This window comes from Saccostrea cucullata, unplaced genomic scaffold (assembly GCF_032062105.1).
Source record: "Saccostrea cucullata isolate Sc308-1 unplaced genomic scaffold, CSIRO_AGI_Scuc_v1 ctg1111, whole genome shotgun sequence".
Lineage (NCBI taxonomy): Eukaryota > Metazoa > Mollusca > Bivalvia > Ostreida > Ostreidae > Saccostrea > Saccostrea cuccullata.
The window spans coordinates 73,933-87,742 of NW_026922636.1; the positions used below are offsets into that span (position 1 = coordinate 73,933).

Sequence of the window (13,810 nt, forward strand, 5' to 3'; positions counted from 1 at the left end):
TGCATTTAGTTACTGGTTTTTCGGTGGCATGAGAAATTTAAGAAAATAGAACTGCCATGGATGTTGATTAAAGGTGTGGTGGGTTTTTGGAGACTGTTTTAGGTGCAGATCCCCTTAGACAAATTAAAAGCGTTAATGGACGTTGTCGGCTGCCGTACTGTTCTTGACATTGCTACTGAAATTGAATCATCACTGGAACATCATATGGAAAGATGGGTAGTAATTTGAAAAATGAGTAAAAAATGAAGATAAGTTGGTGCGAGAGGATACCCAGGCTTTTTTTTAAAAAAAAAAAATAGAGAAAAAGACAGCTTTTTGTAGAATTACGAATTCAAATTGGACATTAGGGCGAGTTGCATGTAAAACGTGACGTGACATATCTAACTTGACGTTACGTCGGAGTCTCCCCCGGGTTTCACAACTATCCATTTTCAGAAAGCTCGTGTGACCGCATTGGTAATTGGAAAGTAGTAAAATTTTCCAATATTGTTGCATTATGACTCTATATTATGAATATGCCTGTTGTTTGCTTTCATCAAATGAGGATAAAATTTTAGGAAGGAATTCCACGAACTTTTGGATCAACCCTCGTAATATGATAAATAACAAATCAAAATCATTACAAAAAGTGATTTAATATATACATTTCCCTGAAAACAAATGAGTTTTTTGTACTTACACTTGATTTAATTATTGAAATACAGTTTGTGGTTACTTTCAGTTTACAATAGGAATGGTTATTAATAAATGTATCTTTTTATATAAAAAGATCATATTTGATCGAAAAATTGTTATGAAACACCAACCAACAATATACATGAATAATTATACCCCGGTACCAAAGCACGTTTTTTTAACTAATGATTATGAAACAGGATTGCACATCATTTGAAAATAGATATTACATAAATGAACATACAAGCCTCAACACATCTTTGACTCAGGCATAGAAATTATACTATTTAGTTGTCAGCTGATGATTTCTTAGCATTTTTGCATGCCTTCAAAATAATTACATGCCATTCACAATCACAATAAGTTGCGTAATTTTCTTAAATGATATAGTTTGGATTTGTCAAAAATCAAAATAAGGTCAAGATGTAGTAAATGAAAGGTACGTGGTATCTATGAAAGATAGGTTCCTCTAATGTAAGAAATGTACAAGATAACACACCGCTTTAGATCCACCACAAAACTGACAAATACGGAATTCACATTAGCATGTTGATGTAAACTTCCGGCCTCCCTTTGGCGATTTCTTGGATTGTTGAAGTAGTAGATCGAGTTTGACGAGGGATTTTCAATATTTGCAAGTGTGATGCGCCATTCTGGCTGCAGTGTCCGTAAGTTTAGACATCGAAAGACCGGCCACAGAAAGAATATGGTTGCAGGGAATTTATTTGACGGAGTTCAGACGAAAATACAAGTTGATGTGACAGACCTAGAAAAATTCAAGATGACGCCGATCGGGACCTTGTTTATTATAATTATGTGTATATTTTTTTTATTTAAAGAAAAATAAGTAACTTCAAGTGCCTGTGCCCTGATCATGTCCAGAACTCCTGACCTAGAGGCAATAGATTTACAGTGTTGGATTGTTGATTGATTGTATATTGTTTAATGTCTCTTTCGAGAATTTTTCATTCATGTGGAGACGCCACCACTTGCAGGTTGAGAACTGCAATTTTTTTGTCCTTTACACCGCACTCAGGCCATAGAGCAGTGAGGAATCTTTTTCGTGCAAGTGCCTACTGCGACACGGGGCCTCAGTTTATACGGTCTCATCCGAATAACTGGTCTCCACTTCCTAGAGTGGTATTCGAACCTGCGACGTCAGAATCAACTACTTACTTTGCAACTCTAGAGCAGACCCTCCAACCACAGTCTACTGTGCCACGCGGACAACTACAGTGTTGGAAGAAGCCATTTTACTCATAAAAAATATGTACATGTATGTAATTTTTCTGCTTATTATCTAAAAACAAAGAAAATGATTTTGAAAGAGTTTATGCATTTTAGAGCCCCCCACAAGAATTCCAAACTAAGGGGCTTTAAATTTTTCAATTCTGGAAGAACTCTTGCTCATTATAACCATGTACTAACCTCCTCTGCTAAATACTCAACGGCAAAGAAAGAAGACTTTCAAAGAATCAATGCATTATCAAAGCTATAACCGGACTCCAAAACCACTGAACCAGGAGCGTTGGTTTCATAATTTTGGAAGAAGGATCTTTGCTTATTATAATAATACAATTAGTTTTATCTATTTGTAAATCAGTTATAGAAAAGAAGATTTAAAGAAAATAAAATTCATATAGAATATACAAGTAGTGCGTTTCACTAAATGTCCAATATAGCCATGCCAAAACTCAGAACCCCTTAGCCGAGGGCCTATAAATTTCGTTATTTTAAAACATCAAGTGGAAAAAATTAGATCTTTATTAAACTTTCCTGACAATGTATATATCTAAACTTGCAAAACTATAAGGATGTTCATTTTATCAGATTATTTTGTGTGACCGGTCAACAAGGGGCTTAATCCTCCTAAACACTTGATCCCAGATCTTGGATTTCCGGGGGTCCGTAAAACAGAGTTCCTGGGATTGTATTGTTTGTAGTTTATAAATGAGGTCAATCACTCTTTGTTATCATTTTCTTTTTCATTTACTGTATTTCGCATCGAGCAAGTTTTTTCTTGTTTTCTGAGTGTTCCAGAAAATCATTTGTCTCACATAAATCTGTTTTTGAATCATAAGAGGGTTTCACCATATGAGTCTCAGTTTCATATAATTCCGAGCTGCTATATCCATCTTGTGTCTTTTCATTCATAAATTCATAAAAATCGGAACCATCAAATGATTCATATAACTTGTCTATTGAATCATATAGCTCCGAGCCACTAAATTGAAGTGGTTTATCAAATTTTGTCTTTTCATCACTACATCGGGTAAAAAAATCATTTTCCTTATTCACTACTTTGTTTGTCTTTGACTTATTCTTTATTGAGTATTGGTGTACAACTGATTCACCATGCCACGTTCCATATTCAGTTTGTTTCTTTACAGAAGTCGTATGATCTGATTGAAATGAAGCAGGCAATGAATATTTGCCATAATCAGTTTTATCAATGTCGGCGCTGTGATTAATCAATTTTTTTGTACCAGTCAGATTTCTGTATTTTGAAGCAGTATTTGGTGGCGACTCGATATTTTTATCTGATGGATTATTGTGAGCTCCATGCTCAACCGTCAGTTCTTTTATAATCAAATGACCAGATTTTGAAGCAGCAATACGTGATGGCTCGCCGAATTTATCACATTTGTTGACGTCAGCTCCGCATTTAATTAGTTTCTCCACAACGGAAGTATGGCCAAAGTGTAAAGCTGCAAACAATGGCTGCCTGCCAATTTTATCACGTCGATATATGTCAGCGCCACAATCGATTAGTTTTTCAACAATGCATAAATGACCTGATTTTGCAGCGGCATGCAAAGGCGTCCTGCCAGCCATATCGTGTTGATGGATAACAGCGCCGTGATCAATAAGTTTCTCTACAGTATTCAAATGCCCTGATTGTGAAGCAATAAATAGTGAAGATTTGCCAAATTCATCACATTGATTGATGTTAGCTCCACATTCAATAAGTTTTTCCACAAGAGAAATACGTCCAAATTCTGAAGCAGCAAACAATGGGTTTCTGCCAAGTCTATCACACCGATGTATGTCAGCGCCACTATTGATAAGTTTTTCTACAACATTCAAATGTCCTGACCTTGAAGCAGCAAATAGAGGACACGTGCCATATTCATCGCATTGATTGATATCAGCACCATGATCAATCAGTTTCTTCACAACCCTTAAATGTCCAGACTTTGAAGCAGCAAACAGTGGCGACCTGCCATATTTATCACATTGTTTAATGTTAGCGCCACATTCGATTAATTTCTCCACAGCAGTTAAATGACCTGATTTCGAAGCAGCAAACAGTGGCGACTCGCCATATTTATCACAATTATTGATATTAGTGCCATGATCGATCAATTTCTCAACAACAGTGTATTTTCCAGATTCTGAAGCAGCAACCAAGAGTGATGACTTGTCTAAGCTTTCACATTGATTTATGTCAGCATTGTTTTCAAAAAGACTCTCTTCAACAAATATGTGATCTACTTTTCGAGCAGTGACCAAGTTTGATTCCCCAATCTCATCATCTTTGTTAATTTTATTGCCATCATCAGTTTTTTTCAATGCTACAGATAAATGACTTGATTGGAAAGTTTCATCAATTTGCTGCATGTCATATTCGTACGGATCACATATTTTGAATTGGTCAGATGCTTCAATTTGACACTTGGTGTTAACAAATTCCTTTGCTTTAGGAATAGATTGCGACCAGATTAAGGAACTTGCTATTAAATGTAGTTCTGTGCGAGAAAGATCACTTAATGACTTCCTGTACATATCTACAACTTCTGTTTTCATGAATTTAAGGACAAAATCAATCAATTGTCTATCGCCATTGTAACAGGCAAGTACCAAATGTTTTACTTGATCATTGTATCCACCAAACATCAAATCGGTTGACTCATTATGACTTACAAGCAAATTCGTCAGAAACTTTAGTATGTAAATATGACCATAATAAATTAGGAAACTGATGACGCCACTGCTGTCCGACTTTGAATGTGAATATGTCCTTCCAGATTTGGTATCAATCTTTATTTTTATTGAATGATCAAATATGTAGTATTTTTTTATTTCTTCAAACGCTTTAAGTTTCAAATGCTGGAGAAAAAATTCAACAAACTTGGAGGAAAGAAATATTCTGGCCTTTAAAATAGTTAGTCTTCCCTGTTGAATTTCCTCGTGAAATCTTTTGGCAAGGGATAGAAATAAAGAGCGGTGTATTTCTAATTCGAAATGAACTGAAACTCTGGCTTTTAAATCAACCCCATTAATTAAAAAGTCAATAGAGACATTTTTGATAATAGCCTCTGCAAACGATTTTCCATAATGGGATGAAACAATTGAAAAGAGCATGGGATGAGAAATTCGGAAATGAGTACCATCTTTAGACACAAATGATCCAAGCATGTTTGCTAGTGAATCTTGTATATCAGAGATTTTGATATGGCTATTCACATTACAAGTTTGAAGGGTAACTTTCAATGTTGAACTTTTTTCAAGTATCTCCTGAGAAATCTTGTTCTTATGAAGCACACACAGAACAAGTGAAGCATAACTAAGACTATCTCTCCTGATCAGACTATCAAGTTCATAATGAAGACAAAGCCAGGGTTCTTTGAAAAATTGCAACCCAAAACAATGCAGACTTTGAATTGAAGAATACAGCTTACACAGTAGTGGAAAAAAGACGGGAGTTTCATTTTCATAGAAATGAATGACCACTTCTGGTGCTGTACAATATTTCCTTAAAATGCCCAATCTTTCCTCAACATCAGGTGCATGATTATTAAAATGAATTATGTTTTCCTTTTCAAAACGATGATTACATTTCAAGGATGTACGGAAAGTATCATTTGAGCACGTTATGAGAAGTTTTGATCCTTTAAAAAGTCTTGTCATGCTTTCATCTACACATAGAAAAGGATAAGGCATGTTTTCAGCCAAGAGATTAAGCAAGAAAAGCTGCGGTTTGCTTAGGCGAAATAAATGATTTATATCTGTAATGTTTGAAATAGGACGACAATGATAAAGTTCCTTGAGTTGAAGAGCAAGGTGGTGAGCTAGACTTGTTTTACCACATCCAGGGTCTCCAACTAAAACGACGACATCAGTTTTCATTATTTTCTCAAAGACCACTTTGTAAGCTCTTGTCTTATAGTAGGTGGCATCATCAGCAAATAATTCCTGAAGCATTTTCTGTTGCTGATCTAAAAAGATAAAAAGACTATTGTGCAAGCTTGTTTGAAGATTTCTGTCTTATATTTATAACAAATTATCTGCCGACACAAAGCTTGCTATTAAAGGATTACCACCCAATGATAGGTCATATATACATATAAGGCCATTACAGGATGATGTAGCCATCCATTGTCGCTCTGGAAATAAATAAGGTAAATCGTGGAAATAAGTCTTGATCATCAGATCGCTTCTTAAGGTGTGGTAGGGGCATGCACCAAAAGGCTGGAGACTATAGTCGAGAACATTTACGGAGAGCTTCTGATCGGATGAAAATCAATCAAAAGCGATAAAGTTTTTAACTTTATCATTAATTTTCCTAAAGTAATGTTCAGTTCACAAATGTCAAATTACCAATTAGAATCAGATCGACACATATATTACCATCATTGAAAAAAAAATTTGACTTCGTAAATAGAAAATACAAACTGTGTAACGTAGGTTTTAATGCGATAGTTCAAAAAGAAAAGGTAGACCTGTTGTTTTGTCGATAGTAATTGATAAGCAAATAGGTTTATTTCAAATAAGAGATAAATGATTTTTTAAAGATGTACTTCATTGAAGTAAATATATTGTGTATTTCTTAATTTATAAAAGGAAAAAATACATTCTGACATTTAATTATTTTGAAGTTAACAGTTGTAGTTAACCTTTAATTCCCGAAAACGTCTCTCACCCCAATCCCATAAACCGAAACTTACACTGTGTGTTCTTCGGGGCTGCAATCACGACCAAAGAATTAACGAAATGCCAACTTAAAACCCGATTTTAAAAATTCTGTCAACAAAAAATTATGTGTGAGTTTAAAAATTGAAGGTACTTGGCAAAGAAGGTGGGGAAAATAAAAATAATAGCAGAGGATAGCAAGGTTTTACCAAAAAAATTAGGAAATATGAGTGGACTTAACTGTTTTTAATTGATAAATCGTGAAAAGAGTTCTTCAAGAGACAACATGTAGTCCTTTTAATTTGCTTAATTGAAGTAATGCAGGGTTCCTAGCTTGATATATGAACAATCTTTTCAGCTCTATAACCGGACAGGTCCGGGAAAATCAGAGACACAGTCTTGTATATATAACATGTGCCGCCATAGACGAGGAATGTTGGAAAAGGATTACTATAGTACCCTTACGTTTTGAATCACGGGTATCCACTGCTTAAGATTTTTCTCCTTCTTATCTTCAACGAGAGAATTTTCTCTCAATGATATGCATTTCTACTTACACATTTCATTGGCATCTATATAGATTGTTTGTCCTCCAACGATTATTTTGTCTACGGAATATCTTCCAAGCACAACAAACTTTTCTGGATTAATGTTTAATAGTTTTTGCACGTATTCATTCTTCATTTCAAAGACTAAATTGAAGCTACTTGTTTGACGAATACCGTCCAGTCGGAGACATTCCTGACAGTCGGTAGGACAACCAACTAACACTGCAATAGTCTCTCTTATTTTTTCAGCATATTCCCGAGGATAGTTTATAATATTTTCAGATATGTGAAAGTGCACATGAGTGAATCCATTGACTAAAAATAAAAATAAAGCATACACATAGAACGTTTGTCAAGGCAATTGAATAATAAGATATAAAAGTTAGTTTGTATTCAAACTGAATACCTGGTGTTTCACTTTCTGCGTAATAACACAAGGCCTTTGATTCCTCTGTTGCATATTTAATGCACATTTTCTCAAGGTCTTCGCGCTTAATGCGTCTCAAAAGAAGTTGCATGAAAACAACGTCGGTACTGCTAAAATAATTTTTAGACAGAAGAAAACTGAAGAAGTCAAGTAAACTATCAATCTCTTCAATTCTACCAGAATCTACTTTAATGCAACCTGGTAATTCTGAAAAAAAGAAGAAAAAGAAAAGTAAAGAATTTTTTTTAAAAATTCCATCGTAATATTTCGTTTTTGTTTGTTAGGCATGATCTAAATGAAATTAATTTTTGTTCCTGTGAACACAGACTAGTACTTATCTAAAGAATCCAAAGACTAATTCAACAACTTACACATCTTACAAAAACAACTCAATCAAAATGTATTAACTGATTATTTTCAATTATTTGTGATTTGAGAACCGTTTGATTTCAATAAATGTTTTGAGTGTTTGTCATCAATTTCTATGCGTTCAAAGATATTTATTCTTTTTAGATTTTATAAAATTTTAAAGAAATTCAATACATTTCGATAATAATTTCATTCTGATTTTATAGAATCATTTATCCTATAGATTGAAAAATATACATACCCAAGCAATGTAAATAATATTTCAATTGTTTTAAGTCGCCTTCGCTCAAGGACTCTCGAATACAATCGATGAATATCAGAAACTTTGCTTTTGAAGGCCCTTCTTTATAAAACTGTATCATGTTTTCTACAAATTTTTAGATATAAAACAATGATTTATTTTATGTATTTTTTTTTTTGAAAATGACAGTCTAATTTTTTTAAGTTAATTTGGAAAGCACAAATGCTCTTTATTTTCTAATATGAATATATAGTTACACAGAATAATTCATTGTTTTCATTTTTCTAATGTGAGAAATTTAAAGATATCTTTAATTTACTGTTTCTCAATATATATCAAATTTTTTGACAAAAATAATGCCATTCAAACCTAAGGAAAAAAGTATAAATTCTTATTAATTCTTGTCAGTAAATGAGAATTTTCATCTTTTTCTGCCTATGATCACTACATTCAAAAACTAACAAAGACTGTCTAATCTCAGTCTAAATTGGGAACAGAAATGTTTTGTATCCCGCTTATTAGCCCTTATGAAGTGCTTTTCTTACTAAGCAAGCCAGATTTTAATAAATCATCAGGTGTAGATACCATCGGTCCACGTTTATTAAAACCTACTGCACAAATATTACATAACCCTGTGACCCATATAATAAATACTAGTATTACATCATGTATTTTCCCGAAAAGTTTTAAACTTGCCAAAGTTACACCTATTTATATAAAGGGAAACAAACTAGATTTAAATAACTACAGACCCATTTCTATTTTACCGAAATTATAAAATCATAGAAAAAAACATGTTGCAAAATATGTTCGATTACTATTTTTAGACTTTGATTTTTTGATAGAATATCAGGTTTCAGAGAATTGCACTCATGTCAAACAGCCCTTACAAAAATGACAGATAAATGGTTATATGAAATGGACCAAGACAAACTTGTTGGTACTGTCTTTCTGCACTCCTTAGAATTAAAAAGTATCTTCCCCTTCAAACACGCAAGTTGTTTTCTAATGCATATATCATGCCTACCATTGATCACTGCCTAACAATTTGGGGAAATACGTCCTGTTCAAATCTTGACAGAGTTAAAAATAAAGTGCCCAGCCACAGCATGATACGCCCGTCAAATATATAGTTCAATAATCATAAATTAAGGTGCAAGAAAATCAGATAACCTTGATTAACAGATTGACACAGATTTCAATGATCTAATTTCCATTTCTTATCATGTTTAAAATATTGTACATACTTACAGTGTAGGGATAAATTATAACAAATAATACATCATATAATTCTAAACTGGCTGTGTTAGAACTTAACGAATATCCACCTGCAGCTTAAATTGTTTATTGCATATTTAATAGAATAATGGAAATGCTACAGTCTAATAAAAAAAAAATCAAAAATAAATTATTCTTTAGACTATAGAATTATAAGTGACGCATGGTGACTGCAATTTGTTGCAAATATTTAAAATTTGAAATGTACCCTGGTAATTTTATTTCAATGAACACACGTATAATTAGTTTTCATTATATTATACAATACTAATTTAGTTTTAATCAAACATTAAACATCAATTTGTTTTAATTACATTACATCAATTGAAAGATCTTTATCTGGACTATAGCCATCAAGAACTCTTAATTAACACAAGCAACTATGAGGCCATTTCTATTTGCCCAACTCCCAAGAGAAAAATTAAGCTGACAGCTGCATGATCATAGATGTTCTTAGACTACCATTTAGCTCCTGACAATAAACTCATTAATTTCTCTCTAATTTGACATGCAAATTTCTGCTATTAAAATTCTTCTTGACCAGTGCTTGATAATTATGCCCATGGGACAAACTGAATTCCTCCTCTCAAAACATTAACATTTGTTACAGATTGCTGTAAAAGTATATGATGAAAAAATAAGTTTTTACTTAATTAACATTTTTTCATAAGGATTTGTTTTAATTATATTATAAAATATTAAAATTACTTTTTAACATACACTGTATTTTAAAGCATCAATCTGTTTTAATTACATTATACCAATTGAAAGATCTTTTTCTGAACTAGCCATCAAGAACTCTAATTAACACAAGCAACTATGAGGCCATTTCTTTTTGCCGAACTCCCAAGAGATTAAAGATAAAGATAACAGCTGCATTTTCAGAGATCTGCACTACCACTTAGCTCTTGACAATAAACTCATTAATTTCTCTCTATTTCTGCTATCAAAATTTTTCTTGACCACTGCTTGATAATTATGCCCATGGGACAAACTGAATTCCTCACAATACATTAACATTTGTTACAAATTGCTGTAAAGCATATAATGAAAAAATAAGTTTTTACTTGATTTAAAACAAGGATACAACTATATTTTTACATTTTTAGGATTATGAAATTTAAAATTTTAAAGACTTAGTTTTTTTAAAAATTCAATCAAATTAAAGGTCACAGTGACCTTGAAATAGGCCGCGACACACCTTCTACCTAAGATGCATAAACTGGCCAAGTTTGATGACTCTGAGTCTAATAGTTTTCTAGTTATGGGCCGGAAAGGATTTTTCCATATTTGGCTATAACTTCTTAATTCAAGGTCAGAGCGACCTACTTTTTGTGCGCGACACACCTTCTACCCAAGACGCATCAGATGACAAAGTTTGATAATCCTAGGCCTAATAGTATTAAAGTTATGAGCCGGAAACGAAAAAGCTAACAGACAGACAGACGGACAGACGGACAGACGGACGGACACGAAGCCTATAACATAATACGTCCCGTCTAAAGACGGGCGTATAAAAAATCAAAAAAGTGCTGCAAGGTATATTTTATCATTGAGTCAAATGATGACTGACGTTTTTTAAAACCAATTGTTAGTTCATTATTTATACACTGAATTGACGACGGATCTTTTCCGTTATTTCCTGATCATGATCACGGCGGGTGTGACCGGTCGGCAAGGAATGCCCACTCCCTCATGGGACCTGATCCCATCTCTGATGTTTCGGGTTTCCGTGTTTGCTATCCTCTTATTTTGTATTGTTTTAGTGACTTTGAGATTGAATACTGTTCGTTATCTCCATATCCTTCCTTAGAGGCCCCCCTGATGCACCCTCACGACCTTTTTTTGATACACTTGATTGCTTACTGCTTATGAACAGCTTACTGCAAATAAATATGAATTGTTATATAAATCCCTCTTTAATTCTTGTCCTACTTATTTACATGAAATGTTTCAATTTCAAATTAATAACCAATATACTCTTCGATCTGAATCAAATTTTGATTTCTGTATGCCAATTCATAAATGTTAACTTTTTGAAAAATCCTTCCAGTACCCCAAACAGAAAAAAAACAGCCTATCTGATCATGCTAACAACTCATGTGTAAATCATGATTTTGATATGATTTCGGTATAGGAAAATTTCACATGCAAATGAGCTAATGGATCATGGTTCTGAGATAATCTGTTAAACTAAACAACTAGCAAGAAAACCATGATCCTGGTATCGATCTGTTGTAGAGCTAAGAACTCGTATTAAAACCATGATCCTGGAATGATCTGTTGTAGCTAACAACTCGTATTAAAACCATGATCCTGGAATGATCTGTTGTAGCTAACAACTCGTATTAAAACCATGATTCTGGTATGATCTGTTGTAGCTCACAACTCGTATTAAAACCATGATCCTGGTATGATCTGTTGTAGCTAACAACTCATATTAAAACCATGATCCTGGTATGATCTGTTGTAGCTAACAACTCGTATCAAAATCATGATCCTGGTATGATCTGTTAAATTGAACAACTCATAGGAAAATTCTACTTCTTAAACAATTTAACTAAACACTTTGCTATTTGCAATAAAGTTCTCTTTAATATTTGATAAATAATATCAGTTACCAAAAATTAAGAAAAATATTATACACACATGTCACAAGAACCATGACGTCATATAAATATAATCCCAACAAATGATCTTCCTTAATAAGATGACGATTTGAATATAAAACATTATCCAAACTATTCACTGAATTTTATAAGAACATAATCACAGAAATCTATTCTTCTTAAAGAATAATCCGGAACTCAATGATATCACTGCTTATTTATGATTCTGCAAAAGCATATAATTACAACATTTGTTCACTACAGAATCAGCAGAGTGGTGGATCTATTATTCAGAATCACAAACACTGAAAGGGCTCCCAATGAAGTAGTCTATCCTCTGATATAAGCTCTTTATATATGTATATAAGCACCCTGAAAAGAAACGTAGAGAAAGTGGTATTTATTTATCGATCAACATATCATTATCTTTAGATCATGAAAATATGAAATATTCAAGTACTTTCCCCATTGCATTAGTGAAAAGAATTAGATTAATCACCAAAAGAATAAAATTGTTGAAATGTAATATTATTTACGTACACAAATTTTGTCTTCACCAAAGGCGGGTCTTTTGAATTTGGTAATTTGAATGCAACTCATATGTTAATCATGAAGATGGAAATGTCGGTAGCTGCAAAAGAATTTCATTTTTATAAATAAACATTTTATATAACGATTAACATGTACATGTACAGCAAATATTTAAATCAAGGAAGTCAATTTGATACTTAAATTACGTTTTTCAATGCAAATCAATGTAAAGCTTTGCTATGTCTCTTCTTCACATTTACAAAGAAAAAATAAATCATGCACTTGTTAGAAGAAACTAGAAATTAATAAAAAAAGGTCAATAATAAAATTAATGAATTATACTCACCGAGTATAGAGATAAAAGTCCAGCACTTATTGTTATTGCTTATATGGTGCAAAGGCTTTTCTTTTAAATCGGCAACAAGAAAACGCGCACATCTTGTTTATCAAAATTCAAATTCTGACCTAGATCAGCTGCAAACCACTGTACTACAGCGTGCTGCCCAGCAGGAGAATTGCATAGCAAGGTTACTATGACTCTGAAACTGACCAGTGATCCAATCCTAATCTAATGCTACAAAGTTAGATTGGAAGTGGATCACAAATATTACATGAAAAGAAAGAGTTTTAATAAAATCCTGGCTGCGTTATTTAAACAAAATACATGTGTGCTAATTTAAATATGAATTATTGTTTTTGTTTGTCATTTCATTCAACGTCAAAAAAATTATTGTCTTTGTAACTATACCTGTACATGCTGTGTGCATTTTAATTATTAAAACTTAATTTTCCTGTTCTCTTTTAAATAAGACTTTTATTGATGTATGCATGTTGTTTGATTCTCCAAGCTAGAGTGAATTTAAAGATTGCATTTTCACCTATCATAGATGACAAAGTTAACAAACCATATCAGGATCATACAACCAATTCTGACAAAGTTAACAAATCATATGAAACTCATGATTCTCAACAGTGAAGTTAACAGATCATGTGTAACTCATATGGAGTTTAAAGACAAAGTTTAGAAACCATATCAAAATCACAAACTTTTAGCAGTTAAAGTTAACGAATCATTTCAAACTCATGTTCCTTTGTTTTCTAAGTAAATGGCACATGTCAGAATCGCAAGAAAATCATAGCAGACTTATTCCCCAGAAACAAACCACATCAGGATCATACTTCCTTATTTGTCATCTATGATTTCAGTTTGATCCATTTA

The 13,810-nt window shown here is 32.9% G+C and overlaps 1 protein-coding gene and 1 long non-coding RNA gene across 2 annotated transcripts; both read right to left on the bottom strand.

Moving 5' to 3' along the window:
• Positions 1–2,581: 2,581 nt before the first annotated feature.
• Positions 2,582–4,461, bottom strand: LOC134262114 (serine/threonine-protein phosphatase 6 regulatory ankyrin repeat subunit B-like). The gene has a single exon (XM_062744502.1). It carries the CDS (start codon positions 4,459–4,461, stop codon positions 2,665–2,667), a length of 1,797 nt encoding a protein of 598 aa, XP_062600486.1. The 3' UTR covers positions 2,582–2,664.
• A 7,661-nt stretch (positions 4,462–12,122) lies between these two features.
• On the bottom strand, positions 12,123–13,542 carry LOC134262113 (uncharacterized). Its single transcript, XR_009990946.1, has 3 exons — positions 12,938–13,542; positions 12,601–12,691; positions 12,123–12,432 (listed from the first exon to the last, which is right to left on the bottom strand). It is a non-coding gene; the product is annotated as an uncharacterized LOC134262113 (long non-coding RNA).
• Between the last annotated feature and the right edge of the window lie 268 nt (positions 13,543–13,810).

Bases quoted from the DNA above. Each gene is read 5' to 3' on its own strand.
- LOC134262114 (XM_062744502.1), bottom strand. From the start codon at position 4,461: ATGTACAGGAAGTCATTAAGTGATCTTTCTCGCACAGAACTACATTTA.